A 26,752-nucleotide genomic window follows, 5' to 3' on the forward strand; every position below is an offset into this window, starting at 1 on the left:
GTCATTGACTCATTTCAAAACTCATTTTTAAACTCGGTAATTTTTCAGAACAGCTCAAGACTGAGCTGTTATTTGGTGTATTGTTAGATTGTCTGTGCAAACTGTGTCACTTTGCCACCTCACTGCCAGCACTGGTGGGGAGTTTCTCAAGTACAGCTTCAAGGTTTGATCAGTTCTGAATTTCTATTTAATTACAGGCCACCATAAAAGAGGGAAGAAACCTTCCCTAGAGCTATTGACAAATCCAGGCATCAAACTTGAGGAATGCAGGGTGTGAGGAGCAGCCTCTGGTGACCACCCACAAACCTCCTGGTGCAGCACAATTAATAAAGAGAGGAAGCTGATGAGGAAAGGGAATTCTGAGAGAAAAGGATGAGTGGAATCTGATGTTCTGTTTCAACAAGTGATTTCTGGGAAAGCAAAACAAAAAGGAATAAAAAAGAAGTCAAAGTTTCCCAGTTATCCTACATGACCCTTCCGCTTCCATTTTTCTGATAAATGCTTTATAAAAACCTGCCTGTGGTCTGCTTTAACTTCTTTTTTCTTGCACCAAGCACCCTTAAACGCTGCTGATTAAACAAGCCAGGAGCCTTTCCAAGCAGGAACTTATCAGATGGGAGCTGTTAATTCAATCACGGCAGAGATTCGTTCTGAATTGGGCCATGGTAAACGCTGCTAATTAAGCGAGATTTCATTCATTAGTCCCAATCATTCCCTGCGAGTGAAGTCAGTGTCGTGTCAGAACACAGCGCTGCTTCTCCCGGGTGTGGCACGGACTTTGCTCGGCTCCTGCAGGGAGCAGCCCCATGAAGATGTGGAGAAGCAACTCGGAGTTTTTAGAAAAGCTGGGAGGATGAGTGGGCCTGAGAACCGGGGATTTAACCCCTTGCAGCCCTGGGGAGCAGCAAGGGGCTCGCTGGAACTGGCTGCAGCTCAGTTAAATACAAACCCTCTCGAGTCCACGTTGACAAATTCTTGAACAAGCCCTGTGGTTACAGGGAAGCTGGTTTCAGTCTGAGTCACTCCTGTTCAAACAGTTTACTGGAAATGGAGGGGAGGGGGAATTTTCAGAGAAGTCATGTGATGGCCAGAAAAACCACAACCAGTAAAGGTTCAGTGGAGGCAAAAACAGGTCCCAGCAACAACTGACAGCCAGTGTGCAGATGGCACTCAGTCATTTCCAAACCAGTCCTGCTGCATCCCAGCATTTCCATGGATTTAACCCTTCTCCAGGCCTGTATTCTTCCCCAGGCAGGACACAGCTTGGAGAGTAAACAAACAGCACTGGCTGATAGTAACATAGGCAACTAGAAAATATTTTTACATGGAAATTTGGCTGCACAGAAGCAAACCCCCGATGTGTAAATCATTAGTTCTTACAGAAATGCCACTTAATGAAGCCAAACACTCAGAGCCATTAAGGATTAGATATGCAGAGATAGCAATACTTTCCCCTCTTAGCAAGGAGTACCAGGATCCAGCAAGGCCCAGGCACTGGGTACCCTGAGGGAAGCTGGCACCAAAAGCTGCTTTTTCACTCCTCAGCTTGAAGTGTTTCAGCATGACAGAGAACTAGAAAAAATACCAACCAGCAACTATTAAAATGGCAAAAAAGAGTCCCTGCTCATGTGTGTGGGGACACAAAACTGCACCAAGTGTCTGTGACTGTGTCATTACCAAAGTGCTGCCCCAGCACTGAGCAGTGCATTCACTTCCCCTAATTGTGAGGTTGCTGTGCTAGAGATACTCCCTGTGGCTAAAAGGACAGCTCTGATAAAACCCTCCTTCACTCTGGAATTCCACTGGAAGGGAGTTAACAGCAGCTGAGATGCCTGTCTGAAACGCTGGTGGGTTTTAAATGCTGCCTTAAGCATGAACAAATCCCAGCGAGCTGCTGTGCTGGGCTCTGCCTTGTGGCAGCTCTGGGGACAAAGAAAAACCATCCCTTGTGCAGGGCATGGCCACAAGGCAGCTCTGACCCTCCCTGCACCGAACTGGGACTCACTGGTGAGCACACAAAGGCACACAGAGGAAGGAGAAGTGAGTGTTCCTTCAAAAGAAGGGGCTTTTTCTCAAGTGTGCTCATGGGAAGTACAGGACAGGTTAATGAGCTCTCACAAAAGCCAGCACAAGGAGACAGGTCACTCAGATCTGAGACTCAGGACAGAAAATCCACCAACAGACTCCTTAAAGTAAATGGCATTTTACTCTGTGCTACTCTGAATGGAGCACTAAACCTTTACACTGCTTAATCCTCTTAGGTCCCTTTTTTGGCTGTTTTTTTTGTGGCCCAGCCAGGAGCGTATTCCCCCTCCCAAATCCTTCAGGCTGGATGCTGCAGCCACAATCTAGTCTCACCAGAGAAGATGCTCATCTGTTTCTCCAAATGACCATTGTTTTTGAGAAACAGCAGCAACGAGCTCTCTGAACAACACAGACGCAGCAAAAACGTCAGAGCAGCTGGCTCAGCCTCGTAGGCAAAGAGCAGCTCAGCTCTTCTTCAAAATCCAACACCCATTCCCAAACCTTTCAAAAAAAAAGCTGGATGCAAAGAGACCTTTATACTGAAAAAATGCTCCTGTCACTTGACATCAAGCATTTGCAGCATCCCCAAGGCACAGGACACTTGTCACAGCCCCCGTGTGAGGCCTCAAACTCGGCAGAGTGGGAGAAAGCTGATGGAGGTAATAACAATTGTTAATGAGCAATTTAAAAATAGACATCACCACTGCTCATGAATACAAATTACAGGGCAAAGAGTGATAAGCTGTGCTGGAGATTGGGATTTACAGAGGTCATAGGAAAGGCAGGCCTGTCTCCCACAGACATCCAGAGAAAACATGATTGAAGCCAAAAGCAAAAAGGAAGTCACATTAGCAAATGGAAAAAACTGAACTGTCAGTTTTATGAGCACAATACAATTTAATCGGATTGTCAAAGCCTCATGTTAAAAGAGTTTATAGAAACCAAACCACAAGTGGAGTTTGAAAGATTTTTTTTTTTCTTTTTTCCTGGCCATCCATCCACAAAACAACACGCTTCAATCCAAACTCGATTGCCAAGAAAATAAAATCAAAAGTACTGGTAAATAACAGCATCATTTTTCTTCATTAATTCCACAAGGCCATTTGTTTACTCCAGGCAGTCAATACAGCTATAGTTTGGCCTAGCCTGACAAAATGCTCTCTAGCAAAAATTTTCCTCCCAAGAATATCACTGTGCGTTCTGGAAACCATCTCTGGCTGCTCCCACAACTGTACACACATATAATTTGCTGGGAGAGTTTCAGTAAACACAGATACTGAAGTCATGTATTGAACTGGTTTCATTGTTGTTTTTTTTACCACAACTTGATTTTTGTACAGTTAAGGGATTACTTTGCAAAGCAAAGATTGATGGGAGAGTAAAGAACAAAGTAGATTCTTTTTTTCCCCCTGCTGCATCTTTAAAAAAAATAGAAGAATTTACTATTTATAATAGCAGAAAAACCCTTTGGAACCTTCTAGTAGGGGGAGGCTCTCGGGAAACACAGGGTTTACTGTTAGAATTACTAGATTGCATTTAGTATTTCCAGACAAACCACTTTCATGGAAAAGCTTCATCCATTTTTTTGAAGGAGGGGGAAAAAAAAAAGTATATATTTATCTCCAGAAAATACCCTAGCAGAGGAGTTTAAAGACATTAGTGCATGGTAAATAGCATCTGCTGGTTTTTAACAAGAGACTCATGACCCGTTTCAACTTAGTGGCAGACAAAACAGGATAAGAAGGAAAAATAGAGGGAAAAATTTGGTGGCAAGCAGCACAAGGAAAAAATGTTTAATTTCGTCTAAAACACTATCAGGAACTTGTGACCAGGATGCAAACTCCTGACCTGAAGGAAAAATTATCCACAGCAGTACCTGACTGATGTGCAGCAGCAATTGCAAACTACAGTGCACTATTTAACCCCTGAAGAAAATAAATGACAACATAAGAGCAACAAAAAAGGGACTTGGAGTAGTTTTGCTGCATTTCCACATCAGGAAAAAATGTTTCCTCAGGCTGATGAATGGGTCACACACTGGTCCCTGAGGGTATCAGTGGCAAGGCTGGCAAATGTCATCTGAAAAGATGAGCTGAGGCTGAAAACCATCTCTGGCCCAGGGAGGCTTTAAATGCAGCCAGAACAACCAGGATTATGGAACAGCAGCTCCTCTCCCCCTGTTTTCCCAGCCCAGTGTCTCCCTACCTTTATTGTGCTGTTCTTGGAACTCTAAATAATTGCAGTACTTGTAGCAAATACTTGGCTGCCCTATTTTATCTGCTTCAACAAGCTGCATTCTTGTCCTCCCATCACCACAGGTATCACCCAGTGCAGGATCTTTTCCCATCCCTGGGAAGTCTCTTGTGAACTCACACCAACTGATTTTTTGGCCCCTTCTAGTTTAACTGGAAAGGTTATTTACTCCCTGTTAGTTGCTCTGTGTTTTATTAATTCTGTTGTTTTGCACACTGTCCTTACTTGTGCAGTCTCTGCGTGTTCCAGCATCTCCTCGAATTCCTGGTACTCCTCATCATCAGGTTCAGCACCCGACAGCCGGGCTGCCCTCGCCATGAAATATGGGGGCAGCTCTCCAATGGCTGTACCAGCACCCTGGGAAAAGAACAATCCTGATTTATTTTCCTGTTTATTCCCAAACACAAAACATGTGACACGCACAAATCCCATGGCCATTCTCCGAGCCGACAGGAGCAGCTGTTTGGAGCAGTTTGCTTTCATCCAGCAGGTCAGAATTCCCATCATTTCCAACAGAAGGCTGCTCCCTTTGAATCCTTGTTTCCCTTTCTTTTCCCTGTGCAGGGGAAAGCCTGGGGGTTGCAGGGTCAGGCAGACATGAGCTGTGCATCCCTGGGGCCCCGCGGAGCGGCGCGTGGCCGGAGCCATGGGAGGCTGGAGCTGGTGGCCCTGCTGTCCCCAACATCCCTGCTGTCCCCAACATCCTGAGTCAGCACTGCTGTGTCTCACCCCACCACATGATGCCAGACACATTCCCCAGCATGTGACAGCCCTTGATCCCCAGGGGCCTCCCGAATAATCCGGCAGCTCCTCCCCGGTGCTGTCCCGGAGTTTGCTTGTTCAGTCATGAGACTCTGGGCAAGTGTTTGTTAGAAAACAGCCTCGGGTTTTACTACTGCAAGGAAAAAAGAGGTTAAGCAAAGCCTGAGCTCGAGTTTTCCCTCTCCTTCAGCTGGGATAGCTGGAGCCAACCCCAGATGAAAGGACGGCTGCTTTCTCACCGCAGGAAAATTGTATTTGTTTTCTCAGGACACCAAATGACTCATTTCAGTCTTGTGGGTAAAGGCAGCTTTAGCTTAACCAAGGGAAAAAAGAGAGACAAGCTAAGATTGAACATATGGATAAACAGAGGCTAATGGAACAGGAACTTGGAATTAACTCAGGATGGTTTAAATTTAGGGCAGGTAAGAGACAATAGTTGGGCACTGCACGGAACGTGCTCCCTGCAGATGGCTTTTCTCTCCCAGGGTCAGCAGTGAGTAACAAATGCTTTTCTCCTCCTTTGAAGCAACGTGAAAGCTTTTCAATTTCCTTTGTTCCTGCTCTATACACAGCTGCAAGCAAGAATTCCAGCTGCTGTGGATATTCCAAATCAACAGGTTGTGGTTTTAAATACCACCGCAGTTACCCAAGCTGTTAAATTCTCAGTTTAAGCACCCAAAGTGCACGGCCTCAAATGTTTATGCCCTTGTTTTCCACAGAAGAAAAACTTTAAATGACTGCAACAAGCTGAACTTCATTAATCTGCATATTTCTGGCACAAGGGGAAGATAAGCCTGAAAACAGTAGCAACAACACTTCAGAAAAATTAACTTGAGGTTATGTTCTCAGGGTGATGCAAGAAGAAAAAGTCACATTGCTCCTCCAGGCTCTGCCAATTTGCTTTGGCTTCGTTCTGTGAACTGAGGAAGAGGTTTGCATGTGTGTACTGGACATGAACTTTCTTTAAATTGGATAAGTCACATGCTCATTATTACAAAACATTTCAGAAGTGCAACAAAAATCATATGATTTCATGTCTGCTGGAGATAGGTTCCTTAAGTGCATAAAAGCAAAAAAAAAAAAAAAAAAAAAAAAAAAAAAAGAAAAAAGCAGCAATTAAGGGCTCCAAACCAGTAACTATTTAACTACTTTTTGTAACATTAGATATTTTCACCATTTAACTGAATGCCAGTTTTACATGGAGATTCCTTGGACTCACAACAAACTGGAAAGGCAAATGCTAATCAAAATTCTTTTACATCCAGAAAAGGAAACTGGGAAATGACTCCACTAGAAAGAGTCTTTTAAACAGATTTGATCCTGCTCAGGACACAGGCTGCCTGTTCTGCTAATCCCAAGCAATTAAACATTTTTATTCTTTCCCCTTATTTCTTGTAAAAAACCAAAAAGGCTGCAACACATTAAAAATATAGGGCACTATTGAATTCCTTGTCCCTGTGGGATGGGAGGCTGTGAAAACTGGCATTCACCTAAGAGATTGTTTCTGAGCCCTTCTGCAGGCCAGGGCTGCTGGAGCCAGCTTTTACAGGGATTAAAAAAAGCATCATTTTCATCCCACCTAATAATTCCTTGGGCACAGGGATATTTAATCCTTGTAACACTCACTGCCAGCAGGAATGGCATCACTGACTTGCTGGGGACTAGCAATGATTTTAATCTCTAGATGAAGTTGGCTGCTGATGGTTTTGTGACCTTTGTGCAGATAAATCCTCACATTTCACCCCACAGGACGCTCAGCCTGGGCAGCTTTAGAGTCACAGCCCTGCAAAGTCATCCTGGGATGATCTGCAAAACTTTCTTGTGTTCTCTGATGATCCTTCCACTTTCTGGAAGTCACCATTATCTTTGGTAAGTGGACATTTAGTTTAAGAGTGACAGAATCCAAAATATGTCTCTTCCACAGCTTCCATAAGAAGTGTGCTGGAATTAGGACAAAAGAAACACTCTGGAAGCAGCAGCAGCAATTGCCAAGTTGATTTGGCTTACAGGAAATTAGCAGGCAGTGTTTATGTACTCTTGAAACATTCCAAGAAAGCATAACATGACATGAGACACCACTGGTAGACAGAGGATGCTCCCGAGGGAAAACCCAGAGGAGCCAGAGTTCAGAGCAAAGGTAGCTGACAGGGAATTTGAAGAAGGAGGGGAAAGGGTGGAAAAGTGGGATACAAATGTTCCTATCCCCTTGTCCTCTCCCTAATCTAATCCAAGGCACTCAGACACGAAGGCACTGCTTGTTCTCCCTCATGGCTGCTCTGGAGGACACGAGATTCCAGAGGCTGCAACTCTGTTCTCTCATTTCTAAACTTAATTCTCCTCATAGCTCAGCTTTTACATCCTGCAGATGAAGCAAGAGATGTTTACCCTCAGCTGCATTTTTATTTTGCAACCCTAGAAACGTAGCTGTAAATGCCATTTTTATTGCTCGTCTCCATTAAACAGATTTCGGCAGAGGGGGATGAGGAAGAAAATAAAAAGAAATCTTATATGTACTTGTAGTCTTGAAAGTATTTGCATGTTTAGCTACTTAACATTCAGACAATTCTGGTTTTTCATTAGGAGTGAAATTGAAGCTGTACTTTGCTTTTTGACAGGGCTGTGAGTCCACTTTCTCTGTTACTATTTTGATTTTAGTCTCTAAACTCACACAACCTGACTGGAATTTTTGTAACTAACACAACTGCTGCTATTTAAAAAATTGTAGTGACCAGCTGCCTTTTATAAAGAATACCAGGGCAGGCATCAGATACTGTTTTTAGAATTTCCTTTCTCTGCATTTGAGTTAGACAACCAAGAATTTAGTAATTAAATCATCAGCTAGGACAGGAAGTCAGCAGCAAAATAAAGTTAATTTGGCATGCAGTTCACAGCAGATGCATCTGTGTAAACTGCAATTCAAAATTATCTACATGTAATGAAAAATACAGCCTGGCTGACCAAAATCCTCCAAAAATTAAACTTCTACAAGAAGCTGCAGAGAGAACAAAAAAAAGAGGAAAACAGAAAGGAAGTTCCAATGACAGCGTTTCCTAAGACCCTGATTCACTCCAACAGGAAAAGCAGGTCAGCTTTTCAGTGAAAAGTGGAAACAGGCAGAAAAACAGAGATCAAATATGTAAAAATGTGGAAAATAATTTTTAAAAATTGAATCCAATTTACTGATGCAGCCCAGAACAAGCAGTGAGATTAGGAACTGCAGCTTCACTCTTGTTACAGGCTCAAAATTTTGGAATTATTTCTTGCTGAGACCTGAGAGCTGCCAGATGATGTGGGGTGCAGACATCCTTCCCAAAATTTACTAAGCCTTTAATTTTTCTGCTGGTATTTAGCAAACAGCACTGCAGGTCATAAAAATATCCCAGGAATAAACTATTAAAAAAGCATTAAAATGATCAGGGCTGAAAGGTTCACCAGGAAAGCAACTTTTCACCTTACCTTGGGCACTGTAACCCATCATTATTTTGCTAATTAAGGAAATTTTCTCTATTGCTGGCCACAGAAATGAGATGCACAAATGGAAATTGGAGGTTTTTAAAGAAGCCTTACCCACATGCAGGCCTCCAGCCTGACTTTTGAGATGATTGCCCACAAGGAGATGGAGCCTTCAGTTGTCTCCTCATCAGGGCAGATAATTTGATCAGGGTAAGGAGGCTCAGGAAAATTCACAGAGTTACATTCATAGGCAGCAAGAGTGACTGAGGCTATGTGTGGACCCTGGAAAAAAAAAAAAAGAAATTTTAATTGTATTTTATGTGAGTTAGAAAAAAAATTAAAATTAGCACCCCTCCACACCATTTGTCCCTGGTTAAAACTTAGTGCTTCTCACTTTGGCCACTGATAATGTTATTTATGTAAAATTCTTGTTTGCTGCAGTTTATTTTAAGACCATCTGAATTTCAATGTTGAGCTAATAAAGTACTTTTAAAAAAATTAAATCTTTCTTCTGATCCACTAAAATGTTAGTGAGCCTTTCAGCTTTTGCCCTGCCACTTAGAAGGTTGCCAAGGAGAAATAAGAATCATTACTTTTTTAAAAAAACAGGGATTTTCAAATATTTTACAATGCTCTCCCTTAAGGTATTTATGACCTACAGCTTTATTAGAGGAGGTGATTTCCCTACTGCTGCTTTTAGAGGATTAGGCATTTAAATTATATATTGATTTTTTTTTTAATGACTGGGTTTAATGACATCTTGCAGCAGACTTTCTTAACTTCTGTATTTTCCTCCAACAGCCACTTGTTTAATTTGTGTCTGTTTTTTCTGAGTAAACAAGAAAGTGACCTTACTGCTTTTTGCTAAAAAAATGGTTTGAAGTGTAATTCAAAACTTACACATTATTTAAATACCATTTAACTGAATTAATTAAAGTCTCCATCTTACACTGAAAGATTTTTTTGGACAGACCTCCAAATAAAATGAGCATAAAACTCTATTCAAGGAATGAACTGCTACACAGTTTATAAACCTGAAAGAATTGCCATTATTTTTAATACAAAAGAATTGAGAAGCAATTCAAACAATCTGAACACCAGACATTGTAGCTAAAAAACAATCACTTAACAAAGGTCATGGAAACACTGTCCAGGGAAGAGGGAGGGAAAAAAAATAAAATTACTGCATAAAAGTGAGGTCTTTATGTAAAAGCACAGATTTAAATAAATCTAAAAGTTTCATTAAGTGCAGAACAAATGACTCAATCCTTAACTTCTGCTATTCATTATTTGATGGGTTTTGACATCGTGCTGGGAAATATTGCCAGCAATTTTCTTCTACTTTTTTATTTACAATCTTAATTTATTTTCATTTTATTAGAGCCATAAGGGAGTTTGATATACCTCCCCCCCCCAAAAAAAAAAATCAAAAAAAGAAAAATCAGAGCTCAGTTTCTTACAGAACAGAGGGAAAGTGGGACAGGGCTGAGCCCTGCCCTGCACGGGGCTCCCGAGCTCCCTTTGAAATGCAGCCCCCAGAAGCTTCATTTGCACATTAAAGGGTGAAATTCCAAGCAGGTCCCACACAAAAGGGGAAGCTCCATCACCCCTGGGTTTGCTGGGTAAATGAGCTTCACCCACCACCAACATTTCAGAGCACTGGGCTGAGGCAATGACATCCACACTGGAATTTTTCAGTGGCAGTGAATTAACAATGTTGAAATAAAATACCAGTTATATTTTCTGTATGGCAGCTGCAACTACTGTTGTCATATGCAAACAATTCAAAATAAACCCATTCTTCTGGCATGCAACTGGTAAAGGACAAGCTGCTCTGATAGCAAGAAAAATCTTTTATTTATTCCTTGTTGCTTTACAGGAGACTCATTCCAAGTGCTTGGGTGTATTTTGGATGGCAGAAATACAAAACCTGAGAGATGATAAATGAGGCACAGTCTCTCTTGGGGAGAAGAAAAAGGCTTAATGAAATAAAATTGAGTAAGAGGGGATTCAGAAATTTATATACAAGAGAGATTTTGATATGGAAGGGAGAAGAAAGACTGCAAGAATGAACCAAAGAGTAATAATTTCTATTACTAATATTTCTATAGGTCCTAATGGCAATAAACTTCTTTACCTGTAGCAGGATCATCTCCACAGCAGCTTCAGAGCTAAATAAATCACATCTCTCTATTTCACTCATCAAAGGCAGATGCAAAGACATTTGAAACATCCCTAAAATTGTGAAGCACATTTATGGCAAACCTGGGAACCTCCTCCTTCACTCTGAAATTTAGAGAATTTAATCCCATCCCCTGCTTGGCCCTCCCTAGGTCTCACAGCTACCTCTGGACAAAAAAAAAAAAAATAGTCTCAAGCCATCATCCTAAAATGAATGGTTTTCACCTGCAGAAATTTGAGTGAAACTCTCCTGAAAAGCAGATTTGCATGGAGGGAACTCCCCCTGTTTGAGTTGTAAATGACCAGTCCCTCAGCTCCCTCCAGGCCAAGGCAGTGAGATACAGAATCCAGAGGTGGGGCTTTCACTTCCACAAAATTTGGAATGAACACCACAGCACAGAGGAACTACAGCCTGCTTGTTTAGAACAGCAAGAGACAAATTTAAATTTAATCACTACTGGCAGCAGTGATAAGCAGCCCTCAGCCCTTGCAAGGCTTCAGCATCACCCAAATTTCTTCCCAAAGTGGAAGAAAGTAGGTCCTGAAATCCCAGGGGAGCACACAAGGACAAAATGCCCAGCTGGAGATGCTGCAGGAGCCTCTCCCAGCAGAGCTGCCACCCTGCAAGAGGCTGAACAACCTCAAAACCCTCCTGTTGAGAGCCCTCCCAATCTCAACAAATGTCTGCAAAAGGAAAAATTTCACAGGGGGCAGCCAATGGAAAAAGAAAAAAAAATAAAAAAATAAAGGCATTTCATAAAACAGCTGCAAATGGCCACCTGAAGGCCAGGCCAAGGAAACAGAGCTCTCCCAGAGCAATGTAAACAATTCTATAATGGAAAAAAGTCGAAGTGGTGGAAGCCACAGAAGCCACATTTGAACTGGAATGAGGAATAAAATGCAAATGGTTGGTTCAGAGTGCTGAAGGGTGGGATGGAAGCCGAGCAGCCCCGTGTACTCCTCCTGTGTCCAGGTGTCCTGTGGGTCACAGGGTCACTGCCCCAGGCCCAGGGCTGCACCCCAACATCTGCTTCTGGAGCTCCCCAAAGCCTGGGCTCCAGGCACCCCCAAACAACACTTGGCTGAACAGGGCTGGAGGAGGAGCAGGAGGACTGGGGGGTTCATTATTTATTCAGTGATGGTTTAACTCAGAGTGGAGCAGGAACCAGCTCCAAACAGGCTCGAGGTGCCACTTTTGGAAAACCCTGACTCTACAAGCAGGAGGATCCATTCTCATCCAGTTTTCTAATCCTCTTCACAAATAACACTTCCTCCACCCTCTCCTCCTCCTCCTGCTCTGTGTGAGGCCACAGGAAACACTGAGTGTTTTGCCTCCCTGCAGTAGTTGAGTTTGTTTCAACACTTGGGGAAGTCCTCTGAGATGTCCCCCTTGGACTGTGACTGCAGCTCTACCTTTGGAAAGGACAAAACTGCTTCAAACCCCACCACACCAAACACTAATCCTGGGTGATTTGGAGATGATCTTTGCCAAACCAGGAAAAGTCACTGAAACTCAAGGCATGTAAGCTCCATACCAACTGGTTTTCCCTCACCCTCTTCCAGTGATTTTTTTTTTTAAGCTGCAGGAGGCACCAGCAATGGACAGCAGAGGAGAAATTGAGAAGCATTCTGCTGACTCGGGTGAGAAACATTCGCTTGCCACTGCTGACGACCAGAAGGAGCCTGTGGTCAGGCTGGAATGTGATGTGTTAGAAATATCTGTACCATTTGCAAATCAAACAAGACAAGATTTGCTCATCGAGATGAACTCAACATAAATCTATTTCTTAGCAACAGCAGTTCAGGGGAGTTTGGAAATTCCTGTCTGCACAACCCCAATGTCGCAGAGAAGGTAACTTCGAACTCTTGAACTCAGGGGCCTTCAAAGGAGTTTTATTCCAGTGATTGAAGGCACCCAAGTTGGAATGGAACAGAAATAAGTCACTTAAAGTGATGTATTATGAAATTTCTAGAAAGTAAAAATCTTTTTATCTATAAATGATGCTTGGAAACTCATCTGTGGAAGTAGAAAGAGACAGCAGCCACATGTAAAAAAATATCAAGAGCTGAAATCCTTAAAAACATGCTGATCTGTATAATTCTTACAGCAGAAAGTCTTTACCATAAGGAAAAGTGAGTGAATATCCAATTAAAAATGAATCATATTTTCACATTATTAATCATTCTGAGCACCTGGACTGGGAAGTCAATTAAAGCTCCAAACAAATCCTGTATCAAGTGTTGGTTTCTCACATGTCCCTTCACAGAACAGCCAGGCTGCTCAAGTGATACAAGAACAACCACATCTAATTTTAACCTTTTATTTTGGGGGAAGACATAATTTTAGACTGGCTTTAATTTAGAAACATTTCTCAAAGAAAAGTGATATGTCTGCCAGCAAGAAAAATATTACCCTGAACTCCTTGCTGAACTTAATGCACTAAAAATCTGTTTTCCTCCATGGATACTCTACTTTTCACACTGGGTCCAAGACTCAGCCTTTGCACAGGGGGGAACACGTCATGATGTATCTGATGGAGATAAATTGGAAAAATAAAAGCTTGCTTCTCATGGGAAACATCCTCTGAGTGGTGCCCCAGGCCACGACTCATCCCATACTTATCCACCAAGTCATTACACCTCTCCAGAAAGTCACACCACAGTCACAGCATCCTTTTTATCTCTGAGAGCAGTGGACAACTAGCCACAGAGAGAACTGCTGTGTGATTAAGAGGGAGAAGCTTGGTCTGGAGGTGGCTGGTAAATATGTGCAGTTTGTCTGTCTGTCTGTGTTACCAGATTAAAATGTCTCATGATTTTATAACGTCTGGTATGTGGTGCTGGCTGGAACTCGGGCTGGGAATGAAGGATCCTGTACCTAGAGCATCCTCAAGTGACACAAACATCCACCAAGTGCTCAGGGCTGGGTTTAGGAGACCTTCACAGCCTTTCAAGCTGTGCTTTAATTTTACACTCACGTGGCTGTGGTTAAGTTTCTATTCCCACTTCAGCCAAGCCTTGCCCTGCAGAGCGGAGCTGCTGGAAATTCCAAATGATGGCCACAAACTCTGAATTTGACTAAACAAGAGCCACCGAGGGAGCAGCACATGGCACCAGCGCCTGTGTGAAGGGCCACAATGCTGCTCTAAGGAGTAACATAAAAAGCAGATATTTTTTTTAAGGCTGTGGCTACATTACTTTCTATAGGAACACAGAGGGGGAGGCACAATTGCAAAAATTCAAGTTTATCTTTTGCTGCTGACAGAAAATCATTAATAAAATAATAAAATGCTGTGTCACTGTTCTCCCCTTGCCCTTCCCTAGCCATCCACTCATTTCTGAAGAACAAACCTCTGTGTCTATTCAAATTGCCACCAGCGGTGGTGATTGGCTTTAGAATCTCCAATTAGAGACTGTTCTGCTCAATTATCGTTATTTTCAAGCTGCTCCAGGAAGCAGGACATGAAAGGTATAAAGTTCAGGCTGTGCATAAAAAAAAAAAAAAAATCAAAACTAAAAACCAACAAAAAAACGTAGAAACTCCAAGAGACAAATGAGGAGAGAGCACAACGTGCCCTCCCGGCAGAAAGCTGACAGAACAAACGTTAAGGAAGTGGAGAGCAGATAATGAAAACAGGGCGTCAGCTTCTAAAAGGTAAAGTCCATCAACCTTCAGGAGGAAGAAAAGGGTGCAGCCATCATCCCATTAACTCCTCCACCATCCCATTAACTCCTCCATCACCCCGGGACTGTTCTTGCACAGTCTGACCTCAGCCAGCAGTGCTGGCTTCACTCTCTGTACATATCTACAGGCATCCAACACAACAGGAGCACTCAGAGGGACCAAGACTTTAAATGAACGTTTGTCTCTTTGAAAACATCACTTCTCATCTCAGATTTTTAAAATGCAAGCAAGCCACCAGAAGGTTTAAGGAAAAACCAGACTGTACAACTGATTTAGCAGCAGTGTCCAGTTAATTCAGACCCTCCCAGTTCATCAGTGCATTATTAATATCAATCCTGCAGTTTCAAGCAGAAGAAAGCCCAGGTGTGATATAAGCAGGAATTTCTGATGAGATAATTGCAAAAGTGACTTTTAACAAAGTTTTATGTTGATTCACATATTCCAGGGTATTTCAGTTCATTGCAGAAAGCTTAGGACAGCTGGAGGAAGTAGTTTAAAGACAGGAAAGAAACAAATGACAGAGGAAACGACAAAAACGACCCTCATACAAACAGGCTCCATTTCAACTTATTTTAGAATTAATTTTTGCCTTCTGCACCCTCCACGTATTTTTCTTCCAACCACCTCAGCAATTCAATAGCAGTAATGTGAGCACAGGTATTAGACAGAACCCTTTTTTATTTCCTTTGTTTTAGGCTTGCAAGTTGACGTGTGAATTGGTGAACAGTGAGGCTGGAAATGAACACCTCACTTCACAAAAAGAATTCAGGCTGGGAAGGGGAGCAATGCTGCACCTCCCACCTGGCTGAGGCAGCTCAGCCTTTGTTCCTCACTTTTTCCTTTACACACTGAACATTCGTTTTCTGGGTTATTCACAATAGTTTTGAATGATCTGCGTGAAAAGAGCAAAACCTCTCCTGAAGCTGATAATTACTATGAAAATACTCCTGGGTTAGTCACGAGGAAATAAATGGAGAAAACAAAAAGAGAGTAAGTTGTGTGGATTTCTGAATTATTCTCTCTACTTCATAAAAGTAGAGTAAGTCCTATTTTGTGAGCTTCTCTTTTAAGAAGGACTTTAGTAATTTTTATCGAGTCCTTTTACAAGCTCAGCTCCTGGCACAAGAGAACTAAAAGGAATTAGGTTTGACTTAAAAAACCTTTCAGTAGTCCTGACAGGAAACCGTTTATTTGTGTGGGTTTGTTTTTTTTTAAATTATTTACACCACCAACATCTTTTTTTTTCCAAGATAATGGACTCATTATTGCACAAGTGTCTGGCTTTTAAACCTTCAAATTCTAACCTAAACCAGTTTGGGCAGGGCCAACACAGGGCTCATTTCAGCTGCAAACTGTGACTGTTTGTGGAGGCCAGAGTGTGACCCTGGGTGAGGGGAACCAATTCAGAATGAAAGTGAGATGCTGAGCCCTCAGAGCCAGACTAACCCAGCCTGGCTCTCTCAGGGCAGCACTGGCTGTAAAGGCACTGCCTTTCTGACTCTCTTTTCTCTTTAAAGAACATTTCTGCACTTTTTTATTTTAGCTGTGCCCTCTTCCACTCTGCTGCCGAGCAGCCCTGTAAGAATTCCTGACAAACTCACATATTCCAGCTGAAATATCCGGGCTGGAGCTCGGCACAGCCATTGCTATTGTAGCTCACATTTCCTGTTTGTGCTCGCCCAGGGCCAGGCCACCAGCACAAACCCCCTCAGCTTTGCCCCCTCGGCTCCAGCAGCCACAAAAAAAATTTACATTTAAGCAACAAAAACACCAACAATGCAAACAGCCAGAGCTCACCCTGAGCTTTTGAGCTGTGAGGAATTTGGTGCCATTCATCCCTTCAGGGATTTCACATCCCCAGGGACAGGGGACACACTCAAGCACTCGTTTTAAGCACATTTTTTTGGGCCACATCTTTGACAATCCATTTCAAGCACTTTTTTTTGGGCCATGTCTTTGACAATCCGTTTTTCAGAGCTGAAGTGAAACCAAAGCACGAGGCAGAATGTTGGGTGGGGATGGCTCAGCCCATGATCCCAGCCCAGCACTCCACCTACTGTCCCCTGCTTCTCAGCCCTCCGGCACTGCCACCTCATTCATTCATTGTCAAAGATCTTTCAGAGATGTACAAACACCAAAAATTCCTCCAGAGTTACCCTCAGCCATCCTCTGCTGGTATTGAGGTGATTCATGCTGTTCATATTTTCATCTACCACCAACAGAAAACATCTCGGGACAGAGCAAAAAGCCATGTGCTGCTAAAACCAGTATTTAGAGTCATTAATCATAATAGTTTTACTTCCTACAGAACCACATCATGATTACTATTTTTAAGGGTTGTTTTTAAAGAATTGTGAAAAAACCTTTAATGGGCTTCAGGAAAATAAGCCAGCAGACTTGTTTTGAAAGTGTCAGAATGGAAAGGATTCTTGGAAGAGTGGCTTGCTTCCCTGTTCCTGCACTGAAGATCTGCTCTGTGCTCAGTGCCAAGTGCAGCACGAGAATTGTTTCCCAAAAAACCATGTCAGATTTTACATCCAGGGCTGGCAACAACTGAGGAAGCAGCATTAAAGGAACTGACACATCAGATAATATTCAGGCCCTTCCTAACATCTAGAAAGTTCTCTAATCACAGGAGCAGCAATTAAAAGCCTGGTATCAAACTGACACCTCGACCTGCCCCTCGAGTACCAAGGATTGGTGACCAAAAAAATCCCAAATCAGATGTGAACTGAAATGATTCTGAGGCAGCAACACCCCTCCCACGCTGAGGCTGCTTTAAATTCTACTTTTAGCAAACTGTTTCCAAGCACTCTCTTCTCAGCTAACCCCGGGATCTCTCCTGGCACTGGAATGCAGCTCCAAAAAGCAGCTGGTGAGAGATGCTCTGAAGGATCCAGACAAATGACAGCTTTCAACACTGGAAAAACAGCTAAGCAGGCCAGGGAAAGCAAACATCAGAGCCATTCATGTACTGCAGCCATTGCATAACCACTTGCAGGGCCTGCCCAGTGCTAGGGAATGGCCATATCCAGTAAATGGATAATCCAGTGGATTTAATGCAGATGCACCTGTGGGACAGCTGGAGGAGCCTGAGCAGGTGCCTACATGCCATCAATTCCTCCACGTGCCCTCAGTGGCACAGACAATGCTGCAAGTCCCAGCAGGGCTCAGCACCACATGGGTGGGCCCAAGGGCATTGTTCTCCCAGCATGTAATTGCATTCCCAACAATCTCCCTGTACATACAGCTTTAAAATGAGCAATTAATTAAAAGCAATTTGAAAGCACTTACTGGGTCTATTCTCTATTGCCAGCAAATCCAGGCAATAAAGCAGGGGAGGATTTGTTTTGTAACTTTTAATTTCTTTGAGTCAATAGAAGAATAAGTTTTACCATTATGAAGAAATGTAATTAAAGTATATGGAACATAAAAAGTAGATCAATGGTAATGCACAAGTTAATATTGAGAGCCCAAATTAATGTGTCATATTTCTACTTTTAGAGGGAATTGCTGTACAAATAACAAAGCAAAATAGTTACAACTCCTCCCTTTGAGAGCTGGAGCTTCTAATTGCGTTGTTTCCAGATGGGTTAAATCCAGCACACCACTGTGAAAGAGTTCACCCCTGAAAGCTGCAGCAGCAGCCTCATGTCAGTACTCCTTGTTCCCTCTCACACTGAGCAGGTATCAAGCACTGTTTTACTACAGTGATAACAAATTCCATGTACACCTTGCTGGTACAGCTGCAGTGATAAGAATATTAACAGTTCAGCCACTCAGAAAGCAAACAGGGCTCGGCAGGGCAGGAGCTGCTGTTCTTACACTCCCTCTGCCATCTAGTGGCAACAACCGCGGGCTTCCACCGAGGTGTAAACCACGAGGTGCTCTGACAGTAACCAGGAGGTGCTAATTGACCTGAGCAGAACATGCTAATCACTACCTCTTGCTCAGGAGAAAAAACAAGAGAAACAAATCCTGGCTTCTTGTTGTTCCCACACTCACTGCCCTCACAGAATTCCCTCAATGAAATTTACTCAGTGTAATCTATTCAGTCTGATTCCCCCTCCTAACAAAGTTACACCAAGCCTTCCCTTTTATGTTCCAAATCAATACCTTCCCTAACAATATCAAACTCAATTTCTTTTCCTGGGTGACACATCCCTGTAATCTTTGGAAGACTGATACAAACACCCAACATAACTTACATTGATATACTAACTGAGAAGTTGCATTTTCTATAAATTATTTCAGTGTCAGCTCAGGTCATGGCCTAAGTACCTCCACAAGGTTCACATATCCCACAGGATAATCAAAGTGATGCATTATGGAATTGAATTTTTCTACATTAAAGTAATTTAGAACTTTGATTTTTAAATATAAAGTAAAAACAAAGGTTCCATCTCCTTTAAGTAAAGAAGAGGTGCTGTCTTAGGAAGATTTCATGTGCCAAAATCATCTTGGAGTGGCCTGGGGTCTGACAGTGCTCAATGCACAAACTTGGTTTTGTTTAGCAGAAATTCCTTCCACAATCTTTAGGACAGAAGCTGCACTCAGAGTAAATCTGAGGCTGCTCATCCCATGCCTTTCCATCTCCCAGGCACTGCCCTGCTGGGGGGACAGGCAGGAGTTTCTTGTAGTGCTTTCTGTGTTATTGTTAATGATTAAAGCAGCTCTGAAAGTAAACATCTGTAATTGTTCCAAATACAAGATGACATTTGTTGCATGAACTGGTTTTAATTATTTTGTGGCCATGAATCCTTTTCTTGAATCCAGGACAGTGGTTTCATAACCCAGGAACTAATCCAATGGCCAAAAGCAAAACACACCCAAACATTTCCCTGACTTTCATAGCTAAGCTGAGATAAACAACATCATGCAAATTTTCATATTTTATCTTCATAGAAAAACATTGTTCTTGCTATTCTTTTTAAAGCAAAATTAATACAGACTGAACTTTAAACCAGCTGCCTGTTTTGGTGGCTTCAGTTAGAAAAATGATCATTTTAAACTACTAAAAAAATACTCTGAAAAATTTTAAATGGAAACACTTGAGCTGCACACAGTTGAACAGGCTTCATTTAAATGAGGAGATTAGAGGATAGAGCTTGTAGATTTGGCTCATTGTTTCAAAGTGAGGATTAACCAACAGCAGGCCAATATCCACAGCTCAACAAACAGAGCTTGCAAACTACAGAATAGAACATGAACAGCATTCAACAGAGCACCAACTTTAGATGTATTTAATGTTTAGAAATTGAAGAAAATTATCTAGTCACCTCTTAAAATATGCAACAATTAAAGTACTCATTTCAGAAAGGACATGGTGTGGAAATATCCTTACCAAGTAGAGCAGAAAGGTGTGGAGACCTGTTCCAAGCCCAACAGAGGAGAGAATGCCCAATCCTACCCAGTAGGCACACCAGAAGAACTTCTTCTCCATGTACCGCACATACTGAGCAAGGAAAGTCACAAAAAAGAAAAAAAAATTAAATTTTGATCTCTCCAAGGCAGAAAAATTAAGCTACAAGCTAACACAGACATTTATGTGGATTATAGCAACTCCTAAATACTTCTATTTGCAATTTATTACAGTAACAGCACAGACATATAGAGGAAGCAGTGCACTTTCAAAAGAAAAACTCCCCACATCTTGGAATCAGCAAGTTTCCAAGGAGATAGATGGAAATTCAGGTTCAATAGTAGGAGGTTGAAATCCAGAACAGGCTCATGAGGAGCAGCTCCCAGACAGTGTCAAGTAGAGCCCAGACAGCTCAGGGAATTGTCTGAACAGTTTAAATAAAGGAATAAAATCAGCTGCACTGCCAGTGAGTCTGTTGGATGTTGTATCTTGGAGCAGTGAGCAGCAGGTTTGTTACTTTTAAGAAAACCCTGAAATGCTGGTTGTGTGCTGCACCCAGAAATGAGGGATGTGGGGAAGTCACAGCAAGTTCTGGACACTACTTGACACCATCCATGGACCAAGAGCAGCAAGGTGAAGTTTACACCATTCTTACCCAGGCTCCAAGCTGCCAGGGCACAAAACATCCTGAAAATGCCAAGTGACACCTCCTAAACAGGGAGCTGCTGTCACCTGAGGGTGACACTGCCCTCAGCAGTCCCAGAGGATCAGGTCTCCTCCCAGCAGGCTCAAGGAAACCTGGCAAGTCAGGACTTGGGTTCCAGAACTGCAGATCCCTCAGGCAGTGCCACACCACAGCAGGAGGGATGGAAGCAAGTTCTCTGGAACTGGGAACCTGCTCATTTCAGAGCTGTGACATCAGCTGGAACTGGTTTTTAAAAGGGCTCTCTCTCCTCCAGAAAAATCTGAAACTCCAAGAGAAATGGGGAAGGGAAAGGTGCAGACAGCACCATCACTAAGCTTAAGTCATGTCTTACACTCCCAGTGCTGCAAAAGCACCAGGCTTTGTGTTCACCAAAGCTCCACAAAGCCTTTAAACAACCATCTGCAAACAATGAGAAGCATCACAGAACCAGAACCAGAATTTGAACCATGAAATCATTTTATATCTCTATATGTGCCTGGCCTGGCAGGGCAGGAACCCCTTCCACAGAAACACAAGAATCATTTCTTGGGAACATGAAGCTCTGCCACGACTCAGGGTGACATTTCCCCTCAGGGGCTATTAAAATCTATTAAAATCTTGCTGACAGCAGCTGTGAAGGAGTGCTGCAGCACCCAGGGATAGATGAGACATCTCCAGATCCACCAGAACAGATCAAACAGCACAGCTCATCCCTCCCCACCTCTGAAACAACTCATGCACACCCAAGAGAGCAGTCACGACTTGAGAAACAAAATAGTAATGGGCAGTTTGAATGATGCTTTATAAGTTAATGAAGGTCCCAGCACAGTTGATCCAATTCCCAGCAGAGGGAAGGGAGGGGGCAGGAAGCAGAGGTGGTACCTGCTGGTGTGTTCCCTCGATGTAGTACATGGCTGTGAGCACTGCCAGGGCCAGCAACACACACACCAGCGCCCCTCGCCGCCGCCACAATCTTAAACACAAATGGCAAATTAGGGCTTTTCACCATGAAACATGCATTTCAAAGCACTCAGTTACCTCTGGGGACTGGGGCTGCCTGGATGTGCTCAGCAGGGACAATGGCAGCAGTGGAAACCTCCCAGGGAAATATCTGGGGAGCCTTTACTCTTTAGGGAAAAATCTCCACGTCGCTGTCAAACGAGATCAAAGTTCAGCCATGCATATTTTATTTTTTCTTTAATTAAAAAAACCAAAGTAACTGTCTGAAAACAAACACAAGCCAAAAACAATTCAGCTTCTGGAGCCAAGAGTCAGACCCAGGCCCTGAGAAGCAGCTGTGGCCAAGCACAGAGCAAAGCCCTGCTCTGGCCCTGGGCAAGGACAAGCTGGGTGGAATTCAGATTTCCAACTGTGCTGCTGGGCAGAACCACAGTGACAGTCACAGGAACAAATCTTTACATTATTTTGTTCCCCTTATCTATTAAAATTAAGCTCCAAATTTAATAAATATATTTTAGGTAACTTTGAAGCATTAGATGAGTAAAGGGAGAAATGTATTTTTCAAAATAATTTGCTACCAAATAATTTTTGAGCATGTTTCATTTTACTGGTTTTTTTTTCCTGCTTGATGTGTATGTGGCCACACATAGTAGACTAGCAAATACATTTATTATTTTCCAGAAAACACTATCATATTGTCACCTAATGATATAAAAAAAAAGCTAGTCCTAGCATCACTTAAAATTCCCAGACTATAATAGCAAATTATGAACATAACTTATCTACTTAGACAGAAAGATAGAAATGTGAGGCATAATACAGGAAAACAGTCACAAATATTTCATATTAAGCAAACTGAAAAGAGCACTCAAAATATTTTAAAATTAAAGTTCGTGCTGCTTACATTAGTATGACAACTGAATTTTCAAATGATTGTCATTCAAAACACAATTTATGCAATAGAACACAGGAGATCATTAAAAGTCAATCTGAGGTCTCAACTTAATAGCTTGTAATAGTCAGGGTTATTTTCTGTAAAGATTCTGTCAGGGGAGTGCCAGACAACTGAATGTGCTGCTCAGCAGAGGAAGCAACTGCTATCTGTAACTGAATTGGATGTCTAGGAAGCCAAAGAAGATTTGAGGTCTTAAAATAAATCCTCAAATGTTTTTTCTGCTTAGTTTGAATAAATGCTTGGAGATTGTCAGAAATTACAGATGTCAGACCCAATAAAACAATTCTCACAGACAATTCCTAATGGTAGCTGAAAGAATGCACATAATAAAATAAATAGGCTTGGGGGGTTCATTTTTTGGGGGGTGTAGAAGGGAATTAAGGCTACACTACATAAACCTGGCATTTTTCATACAAATAATTTCAAAAGAAAATGGTAAACAGGAGTTTCAGTCAGTAAATCTGAACCAGCACCTCCAGCCTAGCCCAGAGGGGGAGTGAGCAAAGCCCTGAGGAGCAGCCCAACAGCTGGAGTCACCCAAGGTGACATCAGATCCTCCTCCTGACTGGGAAAAGCTCTGTAAACTCAGTTTACAGAGCCCAGTTACCAACACAGCACTGGATGGCTGCTGCTCTTGGCATTTTCACTGCCAACTGTACTCATGTTTTGGCAGCCTAAACCCCCAGGCCTGGTGCCTTAAGAACTGGCCCTGCATTTCAGCACTAGCAGGGAATGGCAGGACTGCTCCTCACAAATTCTCTCACTGGAATAAAAGCTGGTTTAATCCAGTGTGAAAATAACACTCAGGGAAAGTGCTTTAATAAATCATTTCCTGCTGTAAAAAGGCCCACAGAGAAGCAAATAAGCTTCATTTACAGGATCATAAACATCCCTGCAAGCTCCACAGAACCCTGACCTCTGCCCTGGATGAGCTATTTGAAGATTACTCAGTGATACCAACACCTGCATTAGGTCAGTGCTTAACACTGCAGCCTTAAGGATCCCTAAACACTGTCCCACTCTTAAATTGCAATAATCAACTCTTCAGAAAGGCACTTGGCCATTTTCTCCCTCAAGCACCTTGCTGCACTTATGTAAATTAAGCAGAAGGCTACAAGTGTGGGATGTTCCAGCAACCACCTTTAAGGGACAAAAATACACATGTTCTCTGGAAAAAAAAACAGTTTTCAAGTTGTGAATCATCAGGGAAAGTGAGATGTCAGAATGACCTACTGAATCAGAGCATGGGTTTGCCCAGAACGCTTAGTAGAAGTTAAAGAAATGATCTTTACTTTATGGTCCATTCCTTCAAGTTTATTAGAGTTTCCAGGCAAAAATACTGCAAGGTAACAAGCGGTTTTTTCCACAGTACAATATTCAACCTCTCCTCTCGCTCCCTTCGCTTCCGCTCGCTCAACATCGAGGAATCTGCAAAGGAAAAGAAAAAGAAAAAAAAGAAAGAAAAGTAAAAGCACAGGCTGGCAGGTCAGGTGCTACCCACCCAAAAATACACAGATTTTCTTTTTTTTTTTCCAATTTGTGAGCTCTCAGTTATCTTTTCTCCTGATCCCAAAGCATTTGCTGATGAGATGACATCCAAGGAATGCAGTGGTTTGCTCCCAGAGTGCCCCAGGCTGGCACCTCCAGCAGTTTTTCTGCAGGGCAAGCAGCCAGCACCCCAAGACAAACATGACCTGAGCACCTGCTGCAGGGACATTTCCCTCTGAAATTCTGAGCTGGTTCTTTCCCAGCACAGCTATTCCTGCCTGCAGAGGATGGAATTACACGTGCTCCTTCTCCCCCTCAGCCAGGGTGTAACTGGAGAGGAGCACCTGCCCTCCCAGCTTCTCCCAAACTCCTCCTGTACAAAGGAGCTGATTTTGGAGCACAGCCCTGCCTGGGACTGAGCTTACACCCAGCCAGGCCCTGCTCACAAAAAGGCTTTTCTAACCAAGGTGTTACTCTGTGCTCACAATAACCTAAGCTGGTTTTTTCAAGGAGAATAGCTTGTTCAAAGGTTGTAATGATTTTTAAACTTTTAAAGAAAAGGAAATCTGGAATAAGATTTAAAAAGTAATACCAGTAAACAATGAAACAAATACACTTGTATCCAAAGAGACACCAAACTTGTTTAAACATCACTTACTACACAGTCACAACACATGTATTCTATTTTGCATTGTAATAATACATTTTACATTTTTAAAAAGCTGTTGCATTTAAAATATTAATCTTATCTGATCTCCAGCATATTGTAACCCAAGATGTATTATTTCAGTCTTACTCCAGTACATGAAATATTTGCCTTATCAGATGCTGATATTTACATAAAAATTGCAGGTCTTATTAGTCACCCAGCCTACTTAATTTTGTATTCCTTAGCTGTAAAATCACTTGCTTAAGATGAACTAACAGAAACCCTGGCCAATACTGAAGAACATCCACATTCCCTCAGAGTTACAGAATGATTTAAGTCTTTAAGTAAAAGGCTTTAATTTGTTCCATACATACAAACATGCAGTTAATCTTTTTCGTTTAATATGTGCAATAAAAATGCTTGAACCTTGTTTTTATGACCTTGTTTTTAGTAAAAGGTCGTAAAAGACAATGGTGTAAGACTGCACACAACTTGAGAAATCACTTGATTACAAAACTTAATTAAATATGGAACTGGCACATTCAAAGCTGACAGGAAACAAACAAAGATGATTAAAATTTCCATGCTTTACTACACAGCATGGATTAGGCAGTGACACAAAAATCTTCATTAACTGTTTTCAGGTTATTTTTCTTGAGTTCTAAACATTAACCCCAGGCTACTTCAGACATACCAGTAGGAAAAAACAGAGGAGAAGCAGGAGGTGAAGTAGTTAAAACTGTTTTGTTGGCAATTTATCACTGAAACCAATAAATTATAGTGACACTGAATTTCAACAGAACAGCTAAAAATTGGGAGACTAATAACTGGATCTGTCCCAGTGTAAAACAGATTTTTATTACCAAGAACTGACTTTTCAATGCCAAAGGGTGGGGTTGTACAGCCTGACTTCCACAGCCAACAGAGTTTAATTTTTTAGGGTTTTTTTTGTTGTTGTTGTTGTTGTTGTAGTCCCTGTTAGTACCCAGGTCAGCTTTGTGGGGCTTTAATGTATGTGAACCACAGACCAAGAATTTTGGGAGGGGAAAAGAGTGTAAGAGAAATGTGAATGGAAATACATTAATCTATTCCATGGCTTTGAAATCCTAAATCCTTCATGGTCAGAGCTGACTGAGGTCTCTAAGATTGATTCAGGCAGCAAGGCCCTTTGCATTATGCTGGCATAAAGTCCCAGAATCCCAGAATGGACTGGGGGGGTAAGCTCAGTGCACCCCCTGGATGGGCAGAGCTGCCACTTACCAGGTCAGGTGGCTCCACCTGGCCTCAACAGACAACCAATATCAACTCCTTTTCAATCCTGTGCTGTTTTACACCCCAAACAGGCCAGCTGAGAACACAAAGTGCTTTTCCACCTACCTGTGAAGTTCCCATTGTGCTGCTCTTTGCTCATTCTTATGCGCCTCTGGTCACAGTCTGTGCCATTCTCTGCCATTTCATAGATCAGTCTCGTGTGGGGATCTAAGAGCAGGAGAAACCCAAAGAGGACAAGGTGTGGTTCTGGTTAGGAGTCTAAGGATACAAACACCCAGCAGCTCTCCAAATCCAGCTCACACTCATCCTGCATTCCACCACCAAACAGGAGAAAGTGATTCAATCCCCACAGTGACAAAGATTAAAACATTTCCACCTACATAATTCTAAATTTTTCACTCAAATGACAAAACTCCCTCACTGCTAACAGCTGAACAAAAGCTCATTAAACAAACCCCTTCCACGACCCATCCCACTGTTTGGGCTCCAGGAGCAGCAGAGCTTCATACAAACCTCACTCCCATCCTGGGATTGCTGCTCCAGGTGTGCTCCTCATCCTGGCACTAAAGCTTTGCAGGTTGTTACCATGTCAAAAACCTCCCTGGCTGAAAGATTAGCCCTGAGTGTGGTAACCAAGATACAGAGCTGCAGCTCCTGCTCTGCACAGCCTGCTACCTCTGAAGCACAAAACTCTTCAGAGGACAGGAGCTAGCTGATGGAAACTCTGCTGACACTGTCCATGCTCTCTGCTGCTTTAGCCTCCCTCTAGAGAGATCAGCCCTAAAACAAAACACCAAAAGAACAGATGTGGTTCTCCTTATCCAGGAGAGTAAATAATGCAAGAAGTGGGAGCCAGCACAAACCAGAGTGTTGCAAGAGCTGCCTTTTTTTTTTTTCCTTAAAAAAACCCAAACCTGAACAGCTGACAGTTCTTATGCAATCAAACACAAAAAGAATAACCAGTCAGACTCCTTGTTTCAAAAACCTCTCTTGAATCTTAAAACAGTTTCTAGAGTTTTATT

General features: G+C 42.4%; 1 protein-coding gene across 4 annotated transcripts in view; it reads right to left on the reverse strand.

Annotated features, from left to right (window-relative positions):
• Positions 1 to 26,752, reverse strand: part of VMP1 (vacuole membrane protein 1) — a 61,610-nt gene that overhangs the window by 28,224 nt on the left and 6,634 nt on the right. For 3 of the 4 annotated variants that reach the window (XM_056506934.1, XM_056506937.1, XM_056506935.1), the window contains 6 exons: positions 25,836 to 25,937; positions 23,614 to 23,749; positions 21,289 to 21,379; positions 19,704 to 19,814; positions 8,608 to 8,775; positions 4,504 to 4,635 (listed from right to left, as the gene is read on the reverse strand). In XM_056506934.1, coding sequence (XP_056362909.1) covers positions 4,504 to 4,635; positions 8,608 to 8,775; positions 19,704 to 19,814; positions 21,289 to 21,379; positions 23,614 to 23,749; positions 25,836 to 25,937 — 740 coding nt within the window. Of the gene's footprint in view, positions 1 to 4,503; positions 4,636 to 8,607; positions 8,776 to 19,703; positions 19,815 to 21,288; positions 21,380 to 23,613; positions 23,750 to 25,835; positions 25,938 to 26,243; positions 26,389 to 26,752 lie in introns of those variants that run through there. The other variant, XM_056506938.1, reaches the window with a different exon arrangement.

Source organism: Oenanthe melanoleuca, chromosome 19 (genome assembly GCF_029582105.1).
Source record: "Oenanthe melanoleuca isolate GR-GAL-2019-014 chromosome 19, OMel1.0, whole genome shotgun sequence".
In the NCBI taxonomy this organism is placed as follows: domain Eukaryota; kingdom Metazoa; phylum Chordata; class Aves; order Passeriformes; family Muscicapidae; genus Oenanthe; species Oenanthe melanoleuca.